General features: G+C 46.0%; 1 protein-coding gene across 1 annotated transcript in view; it reads left to right on the top strand.

Annotated features, from left to right (window-relative positions):
• The first annotated feature begins 4,180 nt into the window (after positions 1–4,180).
• LOC132380548 (uncharacterized) overlaps positions 4,181–21,038 on the top strand; it is a 28,262-nt gene continuing 11,404 nt past the window's right edge. Inside the window, exons 1-2 of the mRNA XM_059949446.1 lie at positions 4,181–4,516; positions 17,315–17,427. Coding sequence (XP_059805429.1) covers positions 4,297–4,516; positions 17,315–17,427 — 333 coding nt within the window. The 5' untranslated portion in view covers positions 4,181–4,296. The remainder of the gene's footprint in view (positions 4,517–17,314; positions 17,428–21,038) is intronic.

Below are 21,038 nucleotides of genomic sequence, written 5' to 3'. Positions count from 1 at the left end.
GATTGGCCTTATCTCTAATAATAAGGCAGCCAAAAGAGAAGTCATCACCCTGACATAGTGATATCAAGAAAACAACTTCTCCAGCCTTTTCTAACATTAAGTCTGTTTCATGGAGCAGGCTTTCTCTCAGTCCATTATCTGGGATTCCACAAACTAATTTGTCTGTAACTCGTGAGTCTCTCAAGTCCCCAAACTCACAGGACTTGCTCAGTGTGTGAAGCTCAGTACTGGTCAAAGCTAACACTTTATTTCTAATCACAAGAGAAGAACTTGTATCTTTCGAGCGTGACGTTTGTACTTGGAACAAAATATTCCTCAGGAGTTTTCACCAGTGTCCATAGAAAAGGCTGTTCATCAATTGGAAAGCTGTCATATTTGTCCAAAGCACCTTCGCCAATTCCGGCTCTGTGCGCATCGTTATTTGAAGTGTTTCCAGTTATCTCATAAGTTGCCAGTAAACTGCATTGGTGCTGGGAGGACGTAGCTTATCCATGACAGGATTTTCGGGCTCTCACCTGGTGAATGCAGTCTCTCCATCGGAACCCAGTGCCTCTTTCTTCGGGGCAAACATGAGAAATCTGCTGATGCTGGAAATTCAAACAACACACACAAAATGCTGGTGGAACACAGCAGGCCATGCGGCATCTATAGGGAGAAGCGCTGTCGACGTTTTGGGCCGAGACCCTTCGTCAGGACTAACAGAAAGGAAAGATAGTAGAGATTTGAAAGTAGTGGGGTGAGGGGGAAATGTGAAATGATAGGAGAAGACCGGAGGGGGTGGGATGAAGCTAAGAGCTGTAAAGGTGATTGACGAAAGTGATACAGAGCTGGAGAAGGGAAATGATCATGGGACGGGAGGCCGAGGGAGAAGGAAAGGGGGAGGGGGAAAGCACCAGAGGGGGATGGAGAACAGGCAGAGTGATGGGCAAAGAGAGAGAGAGAGAGAGAGAGAGAGAGAGAGAGAGAGAGAGAGAGAGAGAGAGAGAGAGAGAGAGAGAGAGAGAGAGAGAGAGAGAGAGAAAACAAACAACTAAATATGTCAGGGATGGGGTAAGAAGGGGAGGAGGGGCATTACCGGAAGTTAGAGAACTCAATGTTCATGCCATCAGGTTTAAGGCTACCCAGACAGAATATAAGGTGTTGTTCCTCCAACCTGAGTATGGCTTCATCTTGACAGTAGAGGAGGCCATGAATAGACATATCAGAAGGGGAATGGGACGTGGAATTAAAATGTGTGGCCACTGGGAGATCCTGCTTTTTCTGGTGGACTGAGCATAGGTGTTCAGTGAAATGATCTCCCAGTCTGCGTCGGGTCTCACTAATATATAAAAGGCCACACCGGGAGCACCGGATGCAGTATACACCAGCTGACTCACAGGTGAAGTGTCGCCTCACCTGGAAGAACTGTCTGGGGCCCTGAATGGTGGTGAGGGAGGAAGTGTAAGGGAAGGTGTAGCACTTGTTCCGCTTACAAGGATAAGTGCCAGGAGGGAGATCGGTGGGAAGGGGTGGGGGTGACGAGTGGACAAGGGAGTCGTGTAGGGAGTGATCCCTGCTGAAAGCAGAAAGGGCGGGGAGGGTAAGATGTGCTTGGTAGTGGGATCCCGTTGGAGGTGGTGGAAGTTACGGAGAATTATATGTTGGACCTGGAGGCTGGTGGGGTGGTAGGTGAGGACAAGGGGAACCCTATCCTGAATGGGGTGGCGGGCGGATGGGGTGAGGGCAGATGTCGTCAAGTCAACTTTTATTGTCATTTCAACCATAACTGCTGGTACAGTGCATAGTAAAAATGAGACAACATTTTTCAGGACCATGGTTTACATGACACAGTACAAAAAGCTAGACTGAACTACGTAATAAAAAAAACACGGAGAAAGCTATACTAGACTACAGACCTACACTGGACTGCATAAAGTGCACAAAACAGTACCGGCATTACAATAAATAATAAACAGGACAGTAGGGCAAGGTGTCAGTCCAGGCTTTGGGTATTGAGGAGTCTGAAAACTTGGGGGAAGAAACTGTTATATAGTCTGGTTGTAAGAGCCAGAATGCTTCAGAGCCTTTTCCCAGACAGCAGGAGGGAGAAGAAATTGTATGAGGAGTGTATGGGGTCCTTCATAATGCTGTTTCCTTTTCGGATGCAGCGTGTACTGTAAATGTCCGTGATGGCGGGAAGATCTTCTCAGCTGACCTCACTATCCGCTGCAGGGTCTTGCATTCCGAGGTGGTGCATTTTCCGAACCAGGCAGTTATACAGTTGCTCAGGACACTCTCCATACAACCCCTATAGAACGTGATGAGGATGGGGGGTGGGAGATGGACTTTACTCAGCCTTCGCAAAAAGTAGAGACGCTGCTGGGCTTTCTTTGCTATGGAGCTGGTGTTGAGGGTCCAGGTGAGATTCTCCGTCAGGTGAACACCAAGAAATTTGGTGCTCTTTACGATCTCTATCAAGGAGCCGTCGATGTTCAGCAGGGAGTGGTCGCTCCGTGCCCTCCTGAAGTCAACAACCATCTTTTTTGTTTTGTTCTCGTTAAGAGACAGGTTGTTGGCTCTGCACCACTCCGTTAGCCGCTGCCATCCTCTCTGTAAGCTGACTCGTTGTTCTTGCTGATGAGACCCACCACGGTGGTGTCATCGGCGAACTTGATGAAATAGTTCGAGCTGTGTGTTGCAGCACAGTCGTGGTTCAGCAGAGTGAACAGCAGTGGACTGAACACGCAACCCTGGGGAGCCCCTGTGCTCAGTGTGATGGTGTTGGAGATGCTGCTCCCGATCCAGACTGACTGAGATCTCCCAGTCAGGAAGTCTAGGATCCAGTTGCAGAGGGAGGTGTTCAGGCCCAATAGGCTCAGCTTTCCAATCAGTTTCTGAGGGATGATTGTGTTGAATGCTGAACTAAAGTCTATGAACTGCATCTGAACGTATGTGGGGGAAATGGGAGAGATGCGTTTGAGAGCAGAATTGATGGTGGAAGAAGGGAAGCCCCTTTGTTTAAAAAAGGAAGACATCTCCTTCGTCCTGGAATGAAAAGCCTCACCCTGAGAGCAGATGTGGTGGAGACGGAAGAATTGTGAGAAGGGGATAGCATTTTTGCAAGAGACCGGGTGGGATGAGGAATAGTTCAGGTATCTGTGAGAGTCTGTAGGCTTATAGTAGATGTCAGTAGGTAAGCAGTTTCCAGAGATGGAGACAGAAAGATCAAGAAAGGGGAGGGAGGTGTCGGAAATGGACCAGGTAAATTTGAGGGCAGGGTGGAAGTTGGAGGCAAAGTTAATGAAGTCAACGAGCTCAGGATACGTGCAGGAGGCAGCACCAATGCAGTCGTTGATGTAGCGAAGGAAAAGAAGGGGACAGATACCCGTATAGACTTGGAACATGGACTGTTCCACAAAGCCAACAAAAAGGTAGGCATAACTGGGACCCATACAGGACCCATACACCCTTGGTTTAGAGGAAGTGGGAGGAGCCAAAGGAGAAATTATTGAGAGTAAGAACTAATTCCGCTAGACAGAGGAGAGTGGTGGTAGAGGGGAATTGGTGAGGTCTGGAATCCAAAAAGAAGCTTAGACCTTTGAGACCGTCCAGGTGGGGGATGAAGGTATATAGGGACTGGACATCCATGGTGAAAATAAGGTGGTGGGGGCCAGGGAACTTAAAATCATTGAAAAAATTCAAAGAGTGAGAAGTGTCACGAACATAGGTGGGAAGAGATTGAACAAGTGGGGATAAGACAGTGTCAAGGTATGCAGAAATGAGTTCAGTGGGGCAGGAGCAAGCTGAGACAATAGGTCTACCTGGACAGGCAGAGATTTGTGGATCTTGGGTAGGAGGTAGAAACGAAGTGCAGTATGTGGGAACTATGTGGTTGGTGGCAGTGGATGGGAGATCCCCAGAGCTGATAAGGTTGGTTATGGTATAGGAAACAATGGCCTGGTGCTCCTTAGTGGGGTCATGATCAAGGGGTAAATAAGAGGAGGTATCAGAGAGTTGTCGCTGTGTCTCGGCCAGGTAGAGGTCAGCACGCCAGACAACACCAGCTCCCCCCTTATCAGCAGGTTTTATAGTGAGGTTGGGATTGTTGCGGAGGGAGCGGAGAGCAGAGCGTTCGGAAGGAGTTGGGTTGGAATTGGAAGAGGGGGTAGTGAAGTCGAGACGGTTGGTGTCCCGTCGGCAATTAGCAATGAAGAGATCCAGAGCAGGCAGAAGACCAGAGCGGGGTGTCCATGAAGAGGAGGAGGGGGGGTCATCGGTGGGGGTAGGAGAGTCCTTGTCAAAGAAGTAAGCTCGGAGATGGAGCCGGCGGAAGAAGAGTTGGGCGTCATTTCGCGGAGGTGTGGGCGAAAAGGCCTCTTCATCCTCACACGGAGGCTCTACATACCATCTCTCAGCGTCACCTTCGGCTCACCGGACAGGCAACTGCAGTTTAAGATGGGGGCGGTAACTAGCTGGCGGTGCTGGTTTACGATCCTGACAATGTGGATCCTGTGGTTCCCGGTGCTGTTAACTGAAGGTGAGGATCCCGAGCTTGGACGGTGGGGGAAGAGAGGGGTCGGAATTTTCGGGCTTTGGACGAAGGCGGTTAGCGAGTGACCGTCGTTAATGTGGGGCGGTTGGAGGGCTAGGGCTAGGGCTAGGCCTGAAGCCACGGTGTCGCCCGTTTGCAGCCGCTCGGAGAGGGGATGAAGCCGTTGTGCTTCACCAGGGGCAGTGTGGCGCGGCATCCATTTCGGAGCTGGAGCCACCCTTCCGGGCTTTCGCTCGGCTTGACCAGCTCTGCTGTGGCCGGCTGCAGATTTTTTAGCGGCACTCAATGGACTCGGGCTTCAAGCTTGCGGGGTGTCATAGCGCAGTTGTGGCGCCTGAGTATTTAAAATAGACTGAAGGGTGTCTGGTGTATTTGTCTGGTGGTGTTTTCACTAATCTGTATGTGCTTGTATATTCGAGCACTGGGCCTCAAAGCCACGGTGTCGCCTAGCAGGCGCCTGGAGCTAGCCGACAGATGATACTGGTGGGCTGTGGGGTCTGGACTATGTATAAATGCATATTTTGCATCGTTGTATTTTTGACAGATATTCTACATGGGTTTGTTGACATGTATGCATCAAGCTGTGGCGTCGCCGGGGAGGGGGTTGGGGGAAGAGGAGGAGGGGAGAGATGTGGGTGTCGGCGGGCACGGAGCCACGGACGTCTCCAGACCGCAATTCCCTGCATAAATCATACCAGAGCAGATTCAGTATCCGGACTCCACTGCCATCAGCACATACCAAATGCTGGAGGAACCTAGCAGGCCAGGCAGCATCTATGGTAAAGAGTCCAGGCAACGTTTTGGGCGAAAAACCTTCGGTAGGTCGGATGTCCACCACCATCAATACGGGTTCCATCGACCTCTAACATCTTCAAAGTGCCATTGCACAAACTCCAACTGGGCTCTGCAATCCCGTGTCTTTCATTCCCTACTGTCAGCTCTTGGGTCCTCGGAGATTCCATCTTCCTCGCACCCTACCATCCCTGAACACCCCAACCCTCCTCTCTCCTCTGATTCTACCAACCCCCCCCCCCCCCCCACCCAATCCCAGCTCTCATCTAAGCCTGGTCTTCACCATCCCCTCCAACCTTCCTGTCTCTGAGGCAGATGTTCCTGATTGTGGGCCTCACCTTTGTCATAGTGCACCCGCACCTCAGTGAGTTTCGCACCCGCCTCGACACTGAGCTCTTCTTCCACTGCCTCTGTCTCTGTGCCTACTTTGGCAAGGACTCCCTTCTCCACACTGATGACTCATTCTCCTGTCTTCAACCCTCCTCTTCCTGGACCCCACTCTGGCCTTCTGCCTGTTCTGGATCTTTTCAGTGCCAACAGTTGACGGGACATCAACTGTCTCGACTTCGCCGCTCCTCTCTCCAATTCCAACCACACTCCTTCCGAATGCATTGTTCTCCAATCCCTCTGCACTAATCCTAACCGCACCGTCAAATCTGCAGGTAAAGGGGAGTGCTGTATTAGTCTGGTGGACTGACCTCTGCCTTGTTGAGGCCCAGAGACAAATATCAGACACCTCCTCTTACTTACCCCTGTAACAAGGCCCCACTGAGAAGCACCAGACCATTGCCTTGCACAACATTACCAACCTTATTAACTCTGGGGATCTCTCATCCACTGCCACCAACCTCATATTTTCCTCACCCTGCACCTCCCATTTCTAACTCCGACCCAAGATCCACAAGCCTGCCTGTCCAGGTAGACCCACTGTTTCTGCTTGATGCTACCCCACTGAACTTGAGGTATCTGCATACCTCAACTCAGTTTTATTACCCCTTCCCTCCTGGTTTAATCCTTTCCTACCTTCATCTGTGTCACGTCACACATTCTTAATCTTTTCAGTGACTTTAAGTTCCCTGGCCACGATCATCTTATTTTCAATATGGATGTCCAGTCCCTATACACCTCCATCATCCACTAGGAAGGCCTCAAAGCTCTCCATTTCTTTCTGGACACCAGACCCCAACCAGTTCCCCTCCAACACCACTCTCCTCCGTCTGGCTGAACTGGTGCTCCCTCTCAATAATTTGTCCTTTGTCTCATCTCACTTCCTTCTCGCAAAAGGTGTAGCAATGGGCACTCACATGGGTCCCAGCTATGCCTGCCTTTTTGTCAGCTACGTGGAACAGTCTGTGTTCGAAGCCTAGACTCGTATTGCTCTCCAACTTTTCCTATGCTACATTGACTGCATTGGTGCTGCTTCTTGCACTTAGTAGAGCTTGACCACTTCATCAACTTCATTGCCTCCAACTTCTACCCTGCATTCAAATCTACCTGGTCTTGTTTCTGACACCTCCCTCCCCATTCTGTCTCTTTCTCTGGATGCAGCTTATCCACTGATTCACAGCTACCTGGACTATACCTTTTCCCACCCTGTCACTCAGGGTGAGGCATTTTTCATTCCAGAACTAAGGTGTCCTCCTTGTTCAAAGAAAGGGGCTTCCTCATTTGTCCACCATCAACTCCGCCCTCAACTGCATTGCTTCCATTTTGCTTAACCCATCCTCCTGCCACCCCACCAGCCTCTGCATCCAGCACAGAATTCTCCATAACTTCTGCCATGTCCAACAGGATCCCACCACCATGTACATCTTTCCCACCTCCACCCCAATCCCCTTCCACCTTCTGCTTTCTGCAGGGATTGGACCCTACATGGCTCCCTGGTCCATTTGTCCCTCCCCATTGATCTCCCTCCTGGCACTTACCTTTGCAGATGGAACAGGTGCTAAACCTGCCCTTACATCACCTTCCTCACTATCATTCAGATCCCCAAATAGTCCTTGCAGGTGAGGCGACATTTCACCTGTGCATCTGTTGGGCTTCATGTACCGTATCCAGTGCTCTCAGTGTGGCCTGCTGTATTACGCAGATTGGAGACTGCTTCGCCGAGCAATTACACACTGTTGGCTAGAAAAAGTGGTATCTCCATTTTAATTTTAATTCCACTTTCCATTCCCATTCTGACATGTTAGTCCACTGCCTCCTTTATTGTTGCGATCAGACCACACTCAGGTTGGAGGAACAAGACCTCTGGGTAACCAACCTAGTGGCATGAACATCGATTTCTTGAACTTCCAGTAATAGCCCCCCCACCTTCACCATTCCCTGTTCCCATTTCTCCCTCTCATCTTATTTTCTTACCTGCCCATCACTTCCCTCTGGTGCCCCTCCCCCTGTTTTCTTCTGTGGCCTTCTGTCCTCTCCTATCAGATTCTCCTTCCTCCAGCCCTCTATCTCTTTAACCAATCGACTTCCCAGTTCTTTACTTCACCCCTCTTCTCCATCTGGTTTCCTCTGTCACCTTGTGGTTCTTCCTCCCCATCCCCACCTTCTACTGTGACTACTGTGACACTTTTTACTGTGCATCTACAAACGTCGACTGTAAATGTTATCTGGCCTGCTGAGTTCCACCAGCATTTGGTGCATGTGGTTTGCTGAGATTCGTATTATGTGATTGTGATCTTGGCTGTGACTATTAGTGATGTGTCTTTGCATCTAGACCGCATAGTAACACTGTCTCATTTGGCTGTTTCATGAGTTGTGGTTAAATGACAGACTTGAATTGAAAGATCTCTCTCTTTCTCCCCCACCCCCTACCCCACTCTGCAGTGGGAGGGAGGCAGCGAGCCTGTTCCGGCCTCATCCAAAGTCCTCCCCGGGCTGGATCACCATCACCTTACTCCCTCACGGCCCGCTGTCTTTCGAGGCTTTCAGACACAGCAATAGAATTAGGCCATTCAACCCATCAGGTCTTCTCCAACATTCGATCTTCTCACTACTGCCATTGGACAGGAGCCTTGGGTCCCACACTACCAAGTTCAGAAGAGTAATTAGACCATTACCATTAGTCTTCTGAACTTGTGTGGATAACTTCAATCACCACGACTCTAAACAGATTCTATGACCTACTGACTCACTTCAAGGACTCTTTACAATTCTTGTTGTCTACTGTTTTTGTTTTTAGTTTCTCTTCTTTTGCACATTGGTTGGTTTTCAGTCTTTGTTATGTTTATGCATAGTTTTTCATAAAATTCTATTGAATTTCATTTTTTCTGTGAATGCCTGCAAGAAAATGTACCTCAAGTTGTATGTGGTAACATATATATGCTTTGATCACAAATTTACTTTGAACTTTGAATTCACTGGACATGCCCCCCCCCCCCCCCACTGAGTGCGTGTCTGTGCATTATAGAACCCAACCTCTGATCAGATCCCAGTTTGTGACCCATTCACGAGAATCTATCATTCTATAGACATAAACCCTGAACCTGTGTTCAGTTCTGGTCACCTCATACTGTAGAGAGTGTGCAGAGGAGATTTACAAGCATATTGCCTGGATTAGAGGATGTACCTTATGAGAATAGGTTGAGTGTACTTGGCCCTTTCTCCTTGGAGCAACGGAGGATGAGAGGTGACCTGATTGAGGTGTATAAAATGATGAGAGGCATTGATCATGTATCCAGAGGCTTCTTCCCAGGGCTGAAATGGCTAACACAAGGGGGCACAGTTTTAAGGTGCTTGGAGGGGATGTCAGGGCGAAGTTTTTCATACAGTGGTGTGTGCATGGAATGCACTGCTGGCGATGGTGGATGCAAAAGAGTTGTTTAAGACAGTCGGAGATACATGGACCTTAGAAAAGTAGAGGGCTATGCACTAGGGTAATAGTGTAGGTTACCTGGTTTGCACAATGTGTTGTAAATTTCTATGTTCTAACCCCTAATTTAGATCCCAGCTTATAACCCCATACCGGGGATTCTATATATAAACCACCCCCGAACCTCTGGACCAGTATGTAACCATTCACAGGGATCTGTTTTTGTCTATATTTAAACAGACTGAACCCCTGGATTAGATCCCATCCTGGAGATATGTTATTCAATTCATGTTTAATTGGCATTTAACCAGGCATGAATATCCACGACTATAGCTAAATGAGACACTGTTACTACAGGTTCAAGGTGCAAGGTAACAAACCGGTGTAGAATACTAGTAAAAATACAATGACACAGAATGTGCCGAGGTGTATTAGTCCAGATCCCAGTCAATCGACATTATCAGTTGACTAACCTGGTGCCCACTAGTTGACTCCATGGCTTTGAGACCCAGTCCTTGCCCTGACGCTCGACTCCCGCAAGGTGAATCTATGGCTTTGAGACCCAGTACTCGCGTATACAAGCCCATATACAATATTAGTCAAAACACAACCAGACAAATATATATAGTGCCTATAAAAAGTATTCCCCTCACCCCCTGGAAGTTTTAATGTTTTATTGTTTTGCAACATTGAACCATGGTAGATATTTAATTTGGCTTTCTCAACATTGATCAACAGAAAAAGACACTTTAGTGTCAAACTGAAAACAGATCTCTATGAAATGATTTAAATTAATTAGAAATATAAAACATAAATTAATTGTACAAGTATTCACCCAGCCAAATCATCACTGGTGTAGCCAGTTGGTTTTGGAAGTCACATAATTAATTAAATGGAGATCTGTTTTTGGAGATGTGTGCAGTCAAGGTGTTATATTGGAGGGATAGAAAGGTAGGCAGAAGGGATGGTGTGGCTCTACTGATAAAGAATGGCATCAAATCAGTAGAAAGACATGGCATAGGATCGAAGATGTTGAACTCTTGTGGATTGAGTTAAGAAAATGCAAGGGTGATGACAGTTATTTGCAGGCTTCCCAACAGTGGCTGGGAGGTGGACCACAGGTTACAACAGGAAATAGAAAAGGCGAGTCAAAAAGGCAATGTTATGGTAGTTATGGGCGATTTTAACATGCAGGTCAATTGGGAAGATCAGGTTGGTAATGGACTGCAAGAGTGCGTTTGCTGAAAATGACTTTTTAGAGCAGTTTGTCATTAAGCCTACTCGGGTGTTTAGCAGTACTGGATGGGGTGTTATGTAATGAGCATAACATTAAGCGATTAGGGAGCTTAAGGTAAAATAACCCTTAGGAACCAGCGATCACAATTTGATTTTGTTCAACTTGAAATTAGATAGAAAGTAAAGTCTGGTGTAGCAGTATTTTGGTGGAGTTAGGGAAATTACTATGAGAGAGGAGTTGGCCAAAGTAAATTGGAAGGAGCTGTTGGCAGGGATGTCAGCAGAGCAGCAAAGGTGTGTGTTTGTGGGAAAAATGAGGAAGGTGCAGGACATGTATTCTAAAAATGAAGAAATACTCAAATGGTAAAATAGTACAACTGTAGCTGACAAAGGAAGTCAAATCTATTGTAAAAACAAAAGAAAGTGCATACAACAAAACAAAAATTAGTGAGAAGATAGAGGATTGGGAAGTTTTTAAAAACCTACACAGATCAACTAAAAAAAATCATTAGAAGGAAAAAGATGAAATATGAAAGCAAGGTAGCAAATAATATCAAAATGGATTATAAAAGTTTTTTCAAGTACATTAAAAAAGAGAAATGAGAATGGATATAGAATCACTAGAAAATGAGGCAGGAGAAATAATAATAGGGGCAAGGGTATGGCTGATGAATTAAGTAAGTATTTTGCATCAGTCTTCACTGTGGAAGACACTAGTAGTATGCCTAATGTTGTAGTGTGTGAAGGAATAGAAGTGGAGGCAGTTACTGTTATGAGAGAAGGTGCTCAAAAAATTGGAAGAGCTAAAGGTACGCAGGTCACCCGGACCAGAGGAACTGCACCCGGGGTTCTGAAAGGGGCAGTGTTAGCGATTGTGGTGGCATTAGAAATGATCTTTCAAAAATAATTGGACTGTGGCATGGTGCCAGAGAAATAGAAAATTGCAAATGTTAGTCCACTCTTTAAGTGGAGGAAGGCAGCAGAAAGGAAATTTTCAACCAGTTAACTTGACATCAGTGGTTGGGAAGATGTTAGAGTCAATTGTTAAGGATGAGGTGATGGAGTACTTGGTGACACAGGACGAGATAGTACAAAGTCAGGATGATTTCCTTCATGGAAATTCCTGATGGAATTCTTTGAGGAGGTTACAAGTTGGATAGATAAAGGTGATGCAGTGGATGTCATATATTTGGACTTTTCAGAAGGCCTTTGGCAAGGTGCCACATCACACATGAGGCTGCTTACCAAGTTAAGAGCCCATGGTATCACAGGAAAGTTAGTAACATGTTTAGAGCATTAGCTGATTAGTAGGAGGCAGTGAGTGGGAATTAAAAGAATCCTTTTCTGGTTGGCTGCCAGTGACTAGTGGTGTTCCACAGGGGCCAGTGTTGGGACCACTTCTTTTTATGCTGTATGTAATTGATATAGATGATGGGATAGATGGCTTTGTTGCCAAGTTTGCAGATGATACCAAGATTGGTGGGGGACAGGTAGCATTGATGAAACAAGTAGGATGCAGAAGAACTGAGACAGATTAGGAGAATGGGCAAGAAGGTAGCAATTTAAATACAATGTTGGAAAATGCACAGTCATGCACTTTGATAGTAGAAATAAATGTGTGAACTATTTTCTAAACGGGGAGAAAATCCGAACGTCTGAGATGCAAAGGGACTTGGGAGGCCTTGTGCAGAACAGCCTCAAGGTTAACTGGCAGATTGAATCAATGGTGAGGAAGTCAAATGCGATGTTAGCATTCATTTCAAGGGGTAAAGAATGCAAGAGCAAGGGTGTGATGCTGAGGCTTTATAAGGCACTGGTGAGGCCTCACCTTGAGTACTGTGAACAGTTTTGGGCCCCTCATCATAGAAGAGATGTGCTGTCATTGGAGAGGGTCCAGAGGAGGTTCTCAAGGATGATTCCAGGAGTAGAAGGGTTATCAGATGAGGAACGTTTGATGAGTCTGTACTTGCTGGAATACAGAAGGATGAGGGGGGGATCTCATTGAAACCTTTCGAATGTTGAAAGGCCTAGACAGAGTATGTGGGGAAAGGATGTTTCCCATGGTGGCAGGGTCTAGGACAAGAAGTCACAGCCTCAGGATAGAGGGGCACCCTTTGAAAACAGATGCAGAGAAATTTCTTTAGCCAAAGGGTGGTAAATTTATGGAATTTGTTGCCACATGCATCTGTGGAGTCCAGGTCGTTGGGTGTGTTTAAGGCTGAGATTGATAGGTCCTTGATTGGACATGGTATCAAAGGTTAAGGGAAGAAGGCTGGGAACTAGGCTTGAGGAGGAGATGGGAGAAAAGGATCAGTCATGATTGAATCACAGAGCAGACTCGATGGGCCAGATGGCTTAATTCTGCTCCTATGTCTTGCGATCTTTCAATTGATTGTAGTTAAATGCACCTGTACCTGGAAGATACAACTGCTGGTGAGTCAGTATCCTGGCAAAAACTATGCCATGAAAACAAAAAAATACTCCAAGGAACTCCACAAAAAGGTTATTGAAAAGTATAAGTCAGGAGATGGATACAAGGAAATTTCCAAGTCACTGAATATCCGTTGGAATACAGTTAAGGCAATCATTAAGAAATGGAAAGCACAGCTGTATATCTGCCTGGAGCAGGCCATCCTCAAAAATTGAGTGACTAATGTCTTGTAGTGGCCTAGTCAGAGTCCACAGACCTCACTCCAATTGAAAATTTGTGGCTGTACTTGAAAAAGGCTGTTCACTCATGATCCCTGTGCAATCTGACAGAGTTTTGTAATGACAAAGGGGGAACGTTGCTGTGTCCAGATGTGCACAGCTGATGGAGACCAATTCACATAGACTCAAGGGTGTGGCAGCTCCATGTTGCACAGCTTGTTCATTATCTCTGTCAGCAAGCTACTCGCTTTTGGTGTAGACTTGCAGTACTTTTGAGTTCTTAACCTATGACAGAATCTTGCGATTATTAGATGTGCGTTTAAGTAGAACGATAGCGCCTTCTGTTGACTCCGTAGAAGCTGCTGCGACTAGTCGCACCGCCATCTTGCTGGAGTGTATAAAACCCTCAATGCCTCACTTAGATCCCAGCCTGCAACCCACTTCTGGAGATCAATTGTTCTATATATGGACACCCCAATCTATAACCCTCTCCCAGGGATGTTATTCTACATATAAATGCCCTCGAACCTCTGAAATTGATCCCAGTATGTTAAAGGATCCCAGGCTGTAACCCACTCCCAAGGATCTGTTATTCTGTATATAAACTCCCCTGAACCCCAGGATTAGACCCCAGCCTGTATCTCACTCCTTGGCATCCATGGAGGGGTGACACAGACCAAGGGCAGAGCCTGCCCATTCCTGTTCTGTTCGTGTTGTTTACTCGCTCCCTGATAGGAGTAGAGTTGGGCTGAATGGCCTATTTTTGAGACCATCCACTGAGCATTGGGGTTTATCTTGCCTGCCAGATATGCAGTGGTGGTGAATTCAGAAACATCGAAAACATATAGCACAGTACAGGCCCTTCGGCCCACAAAACTATACCAAACATGTCCCTACCTTAGAACTACCTAGGCTTTATCCATAGCCCTCTATTTTTCTAAGTCTTGGATCCCATGCCTCCTTACTTTCTCAATAAGCCTTGCATGGGGTATCTTGGGGTATCTTATCAAATGTCTTGCTAAAATCCATATACACTACATCTAAGGCTCTATCTTAATGTGTTTAGTCACATTCTCAAAAAATTCAATTACGTTTGGAAGGCATGACCTGCCTTTGACAAAGCCATGTGGACTATTCCTAATCATATTATGCTTCTCCAAATGTTCATAAATCCTGCGTCTCAGGATCTTCTCCATCAACTTACCAACCACTGAAGTAAGACTCACTGGCCTATAATTTCCTGGGCTATCCCTACTCCCCTTCTTGATTAAGGGAACAACATCCGCAACCCTCCAATCCTCCGGAGCCTCTCCCGTCTTCGTTGATGATGCAAAGATGATCGCCAGAGGCTCAGCAATCTCCTCCTTCGCTTCCCACGATAGCCTGGGGTACATAATGTCCGGTTCTGGTGACTTATCCAACTTGATACTTTCCAAAAGTTCCAGAAAATCCTCTTCCTTAATATCTACATTCTCAAGCTTTTCAGTCCACTGCAAGTCATCCCTACAATTGCCAAGATCCTTTTCTATAGTGAATACTGAAGCAAAGTATTCATTAAGTACCTCCACTATCTCCTCCGGTTCCATGCACGCTTTTCCAGTGCCACACTTGATTGGTCCTACTCTCTCACATCTTATCCTCTTGCTCTTCACATACTTGTAGAATGCCTTGGGGTTTTCCTTAATCTTGTCGGCCAATGCCTCCCCATTGCCCCTTCTTCCTCTCCTAATTTCATTTTTAAGCTCCTTCCTCCTAGCCTTGTAATCTTCTAGATTCCTATCATTACCTAGTTTTTCGAACCTTTCGTAAGCTCTTGACTAAATTTACAACAGCATTTGTACACCAAGGATCTTGTACCCTACCATCCTTTCCACGTCTCATTGGAATGAACCTACACAGAACCCCACGCAAATATCCCCTGAACATTTGCCACATCTCTTCCGTATGTTTCCCTGAGAACATCTGTTTCCAATTTATGCTTCCAAGTTCCTGCCTGATAGCCTCGTATTCCCCTGACTCTAATTAAATGTTTCCCTAACTTGTCTGTTCCTATCCTCTCCAATGCTATGGTAAAGGAGATGGAATTGTAATAACCATCTCCAAAATGCTCTCCCACTGAGAGGCCTGACATCTGACCAGGTTCGTTTCCCAATACCAGATCAAGTACAGCCTCTCCTCTTGTAGACTTATCTACATATTGTGTCAAGAAAACTTCCTGAACACACTTAATAAACTTTACCCCCTCGAAACCCCTCAATCTAGGGAGATTCCAATCAATATTTGGGAAATTAAAATCTGCCACCACAACAACCGTGTTATTATTACTCCTTTCCAGAATCTGCCTCCCTATCTGCTCCTTGATGTCTCTGATGCTATTGGGTGGTCTATATATATATATATATATATAGCTATCTATCTATATCTATATCTATATATATATATATATATATATATATATATATATATATATATATATATATATATATATATAAAAACACCCAGTGGAGTTATTGACCCCTTCCAATTCCTAACTTCCTAACTTCCACCCACAGAGACTCTAGACAATCCCTCCATGACTTCTTCCTTTTCTGCAGCCGTGACACTATCTCTGATCAACAGTACCACTCCCCCACCTCTTTTGCCTCCCTCCCTATCCTTCTGAAACATCTAAATTCTGGCACTTGAAGTAGCCAATCCTGCCGCTGCACCATCCAAGTCTCTGTAACGCCCACAACATCATAGCTTCAAGTGTTGATCCACGCTCTAAGCTCATCTGCTTTGTTCATGATACTCATTGAAACATAGAAAACCTACAGCACAATACAGGCCCTTCAGCCCACAAAGTTGTGCCGAACATGTCCCTACCTCAGAAATTACTAGGCTTACCTTACCTATACCTTAAAGGACCCTATTGTATCTGCCTCCACCACGGTTGCCAACAGCCCATTCCCACTCCTCGCATTAAAATAGACACATCTCAAGCCATTGGACTGAGCACGTCCCTTCTCTATCAATCACTTGCCTATCCTCCCTTTTGCACTGTCTCCAAACTTTCTCTGTTCGTGAGCCAACCACCCTTTCCTCCGTTACTTCAATTTGGTTCCCACCCCCCAGCAATTCTAGTTTAATCTCTCCCCCAATAGCCTTAGTAAACCTTCCCGCAGGGATATTGGTACCCCTCGGATTCAAGTGCAACCCATCCTTTTTGTACAGGTCACAACTGCACCAAAAGAGGTCCCAATGATCCGGAAATCTGAATCCCTGCCTCCTGCTCCAATCCCTCAGAGACACATTTATCCTCCACCTCACTCTATTCCTATACTCTGTCACGTGGCACAGACATTAATCAGGAGATTACTACCTTTGAGGTCCTGCTTCTCAGCTTCTTTCCTAACTCCCTGTAGCCTGTTTTCAGGACCTCCTCCATCTTCCTACCGATGTCATTAGTACCAATATGTACTCTGACTTCTGGCTGTTCTCCTTCCCACTTGAAGATATTATGGACACGATCAGAAACATCCTGGACCCTGGCACCTGGGAGGCAAACTACCATGCGTTTCTTTCCTGCGTCCACAAAATCACCTATCTGACCCCCCTAACTATAGAGTCCCCCATCATTGCTGCCATCCTCTTCCTTTCTCTACCCTTCTGAGCCACAGGGCCAGACTCTGTGCCAGAGGCGCAACCACAGTTACTTCCCCCAGGTAGGCCATCCACCCCACCCCCCAACAGTACTCAAACAAAAATACTTAATAAGCAGGACAGCCACTGGGGTACTCTCTAGTACCTGCTTCTTGCCCTTCCCTCTCCTGACTGTTACCCACTTCTGCGTCTCCTGGGGTCCCAAGGTGACTTCCTGCCTATAGCTCCTCTCTATCACCTCCTCACTCTCCCTGACCAGACGAAAGTCATTGAGCTGCAGCTCCAGTTCCCTAATGCAGTCTCTAAGGAGCTGCCGCTTGATGCACCTGGTGCAGATGTGGTCATCTGGGAGGCCGGGAGTCTCCAGGACCTCCCACTTCTGACACCGAGCACAGAAAACCGGCCTCGCACACATACTTGCTGTCTTTATTTAAAACAGATAACCTGCCTGGCCTCAACCCTTTATTGCCGAAGCCCCGTTGAACCAAAGCCTTCCTACTCTGTTCCCACTACTTCGTCGCCCACTCCTCTGATGTCCGCTCTGTAAATCTGTCTTCCATTTAAACACTTCCGGCTGTTCTCACTGGTTAACTTCATGCGCTTGCGCAGTCGTGCCCTGTTGAAATGTTTTTTTAATGTTTTTTTTACAGATAACACTGTAAAGGTTACAAATGTATCTTATACGTCTCAACATATGGGGAATTGCTGGTTTAATTTCAAGTATTACAATATTACTTATGATGATATACATCTTTCTATTAATGTAAGTATACTTCATAACTGGTGGGTATTGAGGGTGGTGGGTGACGGTGGTGTCAGAGGGGCGGTGTGAATCTTTCAGATCGCTCTTTTGCAGCTCTGGTGACTTTCAGGAAGGATTAGACTGTGCTGGGGAGACTTGAGTCACGGAGATATACAGCACCTCAGCTGGCTCTTTACCCCCAAATGGTCCATAGTCAGAAAGCCTAAAGAGTCTTGGCCTTGACGAAGAGGCATATGGGAGCGAGATGGATCAGCTGGTTGAGTGGTGTCGCACCAACCACTTTGCATTCGACGTCAGTAAAGCCAAAGAATTTACTGTGGTCTTGGCTAGAGAGATGGTCCTATCTGCCTTCTAAACCTCACCTATCCATGAAGTTGTCTAGATGGCTTTTAGTTATTGCTAATTTGCCCGCCTCCACCATGATTTCCAGCAGCTCATTCCAAGTACACTCATTCTTCATGTGAAGCAGTTGGCCCTGATGTCCCTTTAAATTTTTCACCTCTGATCTTAAACTTTTTCCCTCTTGTTTAAGTAGCCCCTCCCGTAACAAAAGTCTGTGGTTTTACCTTGTCTGTTTCTCTCATAATCTTACACACCTCCATCACTTCGCCATTCAATCTACATTATAGGGCATGAAATCCAAAAGTCTATGCAGCTTGGCCTTGTAACTCGTGCCCCCAATCTCTGGTAAATCTTTCCAATCTTTTTGGTTTTGGTCTTTTGTATTGCAGACAAGTGTGAGGTGTTTTTCCTTTAGCAGGAGAAAGCAAAGAGTGGGTCTTGCACTGCGAACGGTAGGACATTGAGGAGTGCGGTAGAACGGAGGGATCTGGGGTTTCAGGTGCATAATTCCTTGGAAGCCGACCGTTGGTGTGGTGACATCTGCACTGGTCTTCGAGTCGAGTGGTCTTGTGTTCAAATTCCGCCGGCTCCTTGCACGTTTTCATTCTGTGCTGGGTTGATCATTCTCAAAAACAACATCAGACAAGCTGTAGAAATGGTATGCTTCTGACCAATGCACCACAAGGTGTGGAGCGGAACAACAACACTTCCTTGAAGGTGGTGTCACAGGTAGATAGGGTCATAAATAGACCTTCCGGCACTTTGGTCTTCATATATCAGAGCATTGATTACAAGAGTTGGGACAGATGTTCAAGCTGCACAAGACGTTGTCAAGGCCAAATTTGGAGTATTTTGTGCCTTTCGGTCACCTACCTACAGGAAACATCAAGATTGAAAGAGTGCAGAGACATCTAGCAAGGATGTTGGCAAGACTTGACGGCCTGAGTTGTTGGGAAATGTTGAATAGGATTGGACTTTATTCCTTTGAATGCTGAAGAATGCGCATTCTGAAAGGGAGAATAAAAGTACATCTATGTGAACTCCTGCAGCATCTGGTGACCCTGTGATCTCTGTCTCAGAGGCCAAAGTCAGAGTGTCTTTCAAGTGGGTGATTTCTGGAAAGGCATTAGTCCCTGATGGTGTACCTGGTAGGAAAACCTGTGCCAATCTACTGATGGGAGTGTTCAAGGAAATCATCAGACTCTCACTGCTGCAGTCAGTGGTTCCCACCTGCTTCAGAAGGTTGTTAATCATGCCAGTGCTCAAGGTGAGCAGGGTGACCTGCCTCAATGACTATCACCCAGTTGTACTCATAGCGACGAGGTTGAGATGCCTTGAGAGCTCGTTCATTGCCAGAATTAACTTCTGCCTAAGCAAGAACCTGGACCTGCTGCAGTTTGCTTATCGTTATAATAGGTCTACAGCAGATGCAATCTCACTGGCTCTTCACTAAGCCTTGGATCATCTGGACAATTGCAATACCTACATTAGGCTACTGTTTATTGACTGCAGCTCGGTGTTCAACACAATCGTACTGTTGATTCTAACTAAAAAAAAGCTCCAAAACCTAGCCTGTACCTCCCTCTACAATGGATCCTTGACTTCCTCACTGGGAGACCACAGTGTGTGTGGATCAGAAAGAAACATCTCCTCACAATCGACACTGGTGCACCTCAAGGTTGTATGCGTAGCCCACTGCTCAACTCTCTACACCCACGACTGTGTGGCTAGGCACAACTCAAATGCATCTATAAATTTGCCAACAACAGAACTATCACAGGAAACATCCTCTGAAAATCCACTCTATCAAGGCTTTTCACCATTCGAAAGGTTTCAATGAGCTCACTTCTCATTCTTCTGATTTCTAGTGAATACAGGCATAGAGCCATCAAATGCTCTTCCTACAACAATCCTTTCAATCCTGGAATCATTTATGTGAATCTCCTTTGAACCCTGTCCAGTTTCAGCACATTTTCTAAGATAACATTCCCAAAGCTGCTCACAATACTCCAAGTGAGGCCTCACCAATGTTTTATAAAGTCACAACATTGATATCCTTGTTTGTATTCTAGTTCTTTTGAAATTAATTGCATCTCCCTGCCTCACCAGAGACTCAACCTGCAGAAGGACTCCCAGGTCCCTTTGCACCTCAGATTTTTGTATTTTTCTCTCATTTCCCTTTCACTTCTTCTACCAAAGTGCATGACCGTACACTTCCCAATAGCATACTCCATCTGCCATTTTGTCCATTCTCCTGATTTGTCTAAGTCCTTCTGTAGCCTTGCTTTTTCCTCAAAACTATCTGCCCCTCCACCTATCTTCATATCATCTGCAGAATGTGCTCACAAAGCCATCAATTCCATCATCCAAAATATTGAAATATAATGTAAAAAGAACTGGTCCCAACACAGAATCCTCTGGAACACCACTAGTTTATGGCAGCAAATGAGAAAAGGCTCCCCTTTATTACCATTTTTTGCCTTCTGCTAATCAGCCATGTTATCCATGTTAGAATCTTTCCTGTAATACTGTGGGCTCAAAGCTTGTTAAGCAGGCTCATGTGTGGCACCTTCTCGAATGTCTTATGGAAAATGCAAGTACACAACATCAACTGATTCTCCTTTGTCTATCCCACTTGTTATTTCTTCATGTCACCAAAGACAATCGCAAGTTTCTATAGATATACCATGGAGAGCGTTCTAACTGCTTGCATTACTGACTGGTACGGAGGGGTCACTGCACATGATCGGAATTCACTGCAGGAAGCTGAAAACACAGCCAGCTCCATCATGGACACAAACTTCCCCAGCATCCAAGCCACCTTCATAAGGTTTAAGCGTCAAAAAGGCAGTGTCCATCTTTAAGGACCTCATCACTCAGGTCACGCCCTGTTCTCATTGCTACCATCATGGAGGAGGCTCAGGAGCACAGACACACACACAATGTTTCAAGAACAGATTCTTCGGCTCTGCCATCAGATTTCTGAATGGACAATGAATGCTTGAACACTTGCTTGCCATTTACCCCTCATTTAATTATTTACAGAATTAAATAATTGAATTATTTGATTATTAAGTTATTTGAATTACATGGAATATAGAACAGTACAGCACAGGAACAGGCCTTTTGGCCCACAGTGTTGTGCTGAATCAGCTAAAAAGCAAATCCAAAACACCCAAACACTAATCCCTCCTACCTACACAAATCCCTCCTTCCTCCTATTCCTATCCCCCCCCCCCCCACCCACCTTCAGTGCATCCCCTCTGGAA

Source organism: Hypanus sabinus, chromosome 24 (genome assembly GCF_030144855.1).
Source record: "Hypanus sabinus isolate sHypSab1 chromosome 24, sHypSab1.hap1, whole genome shotgun sequence".
NCBI classification, from domain to species: Eukaryota; Metazoa; Chordata; class Chondrichthyes; order Myliobatiformes; family Dasyatidae; genus Hypanus; species Hypanus sabinus.
The sequence above is the reverse complement of the archived record's forward strand: the minus strand, read 5'-3'. Positions and strand labels throughout refer to the sequence as shown.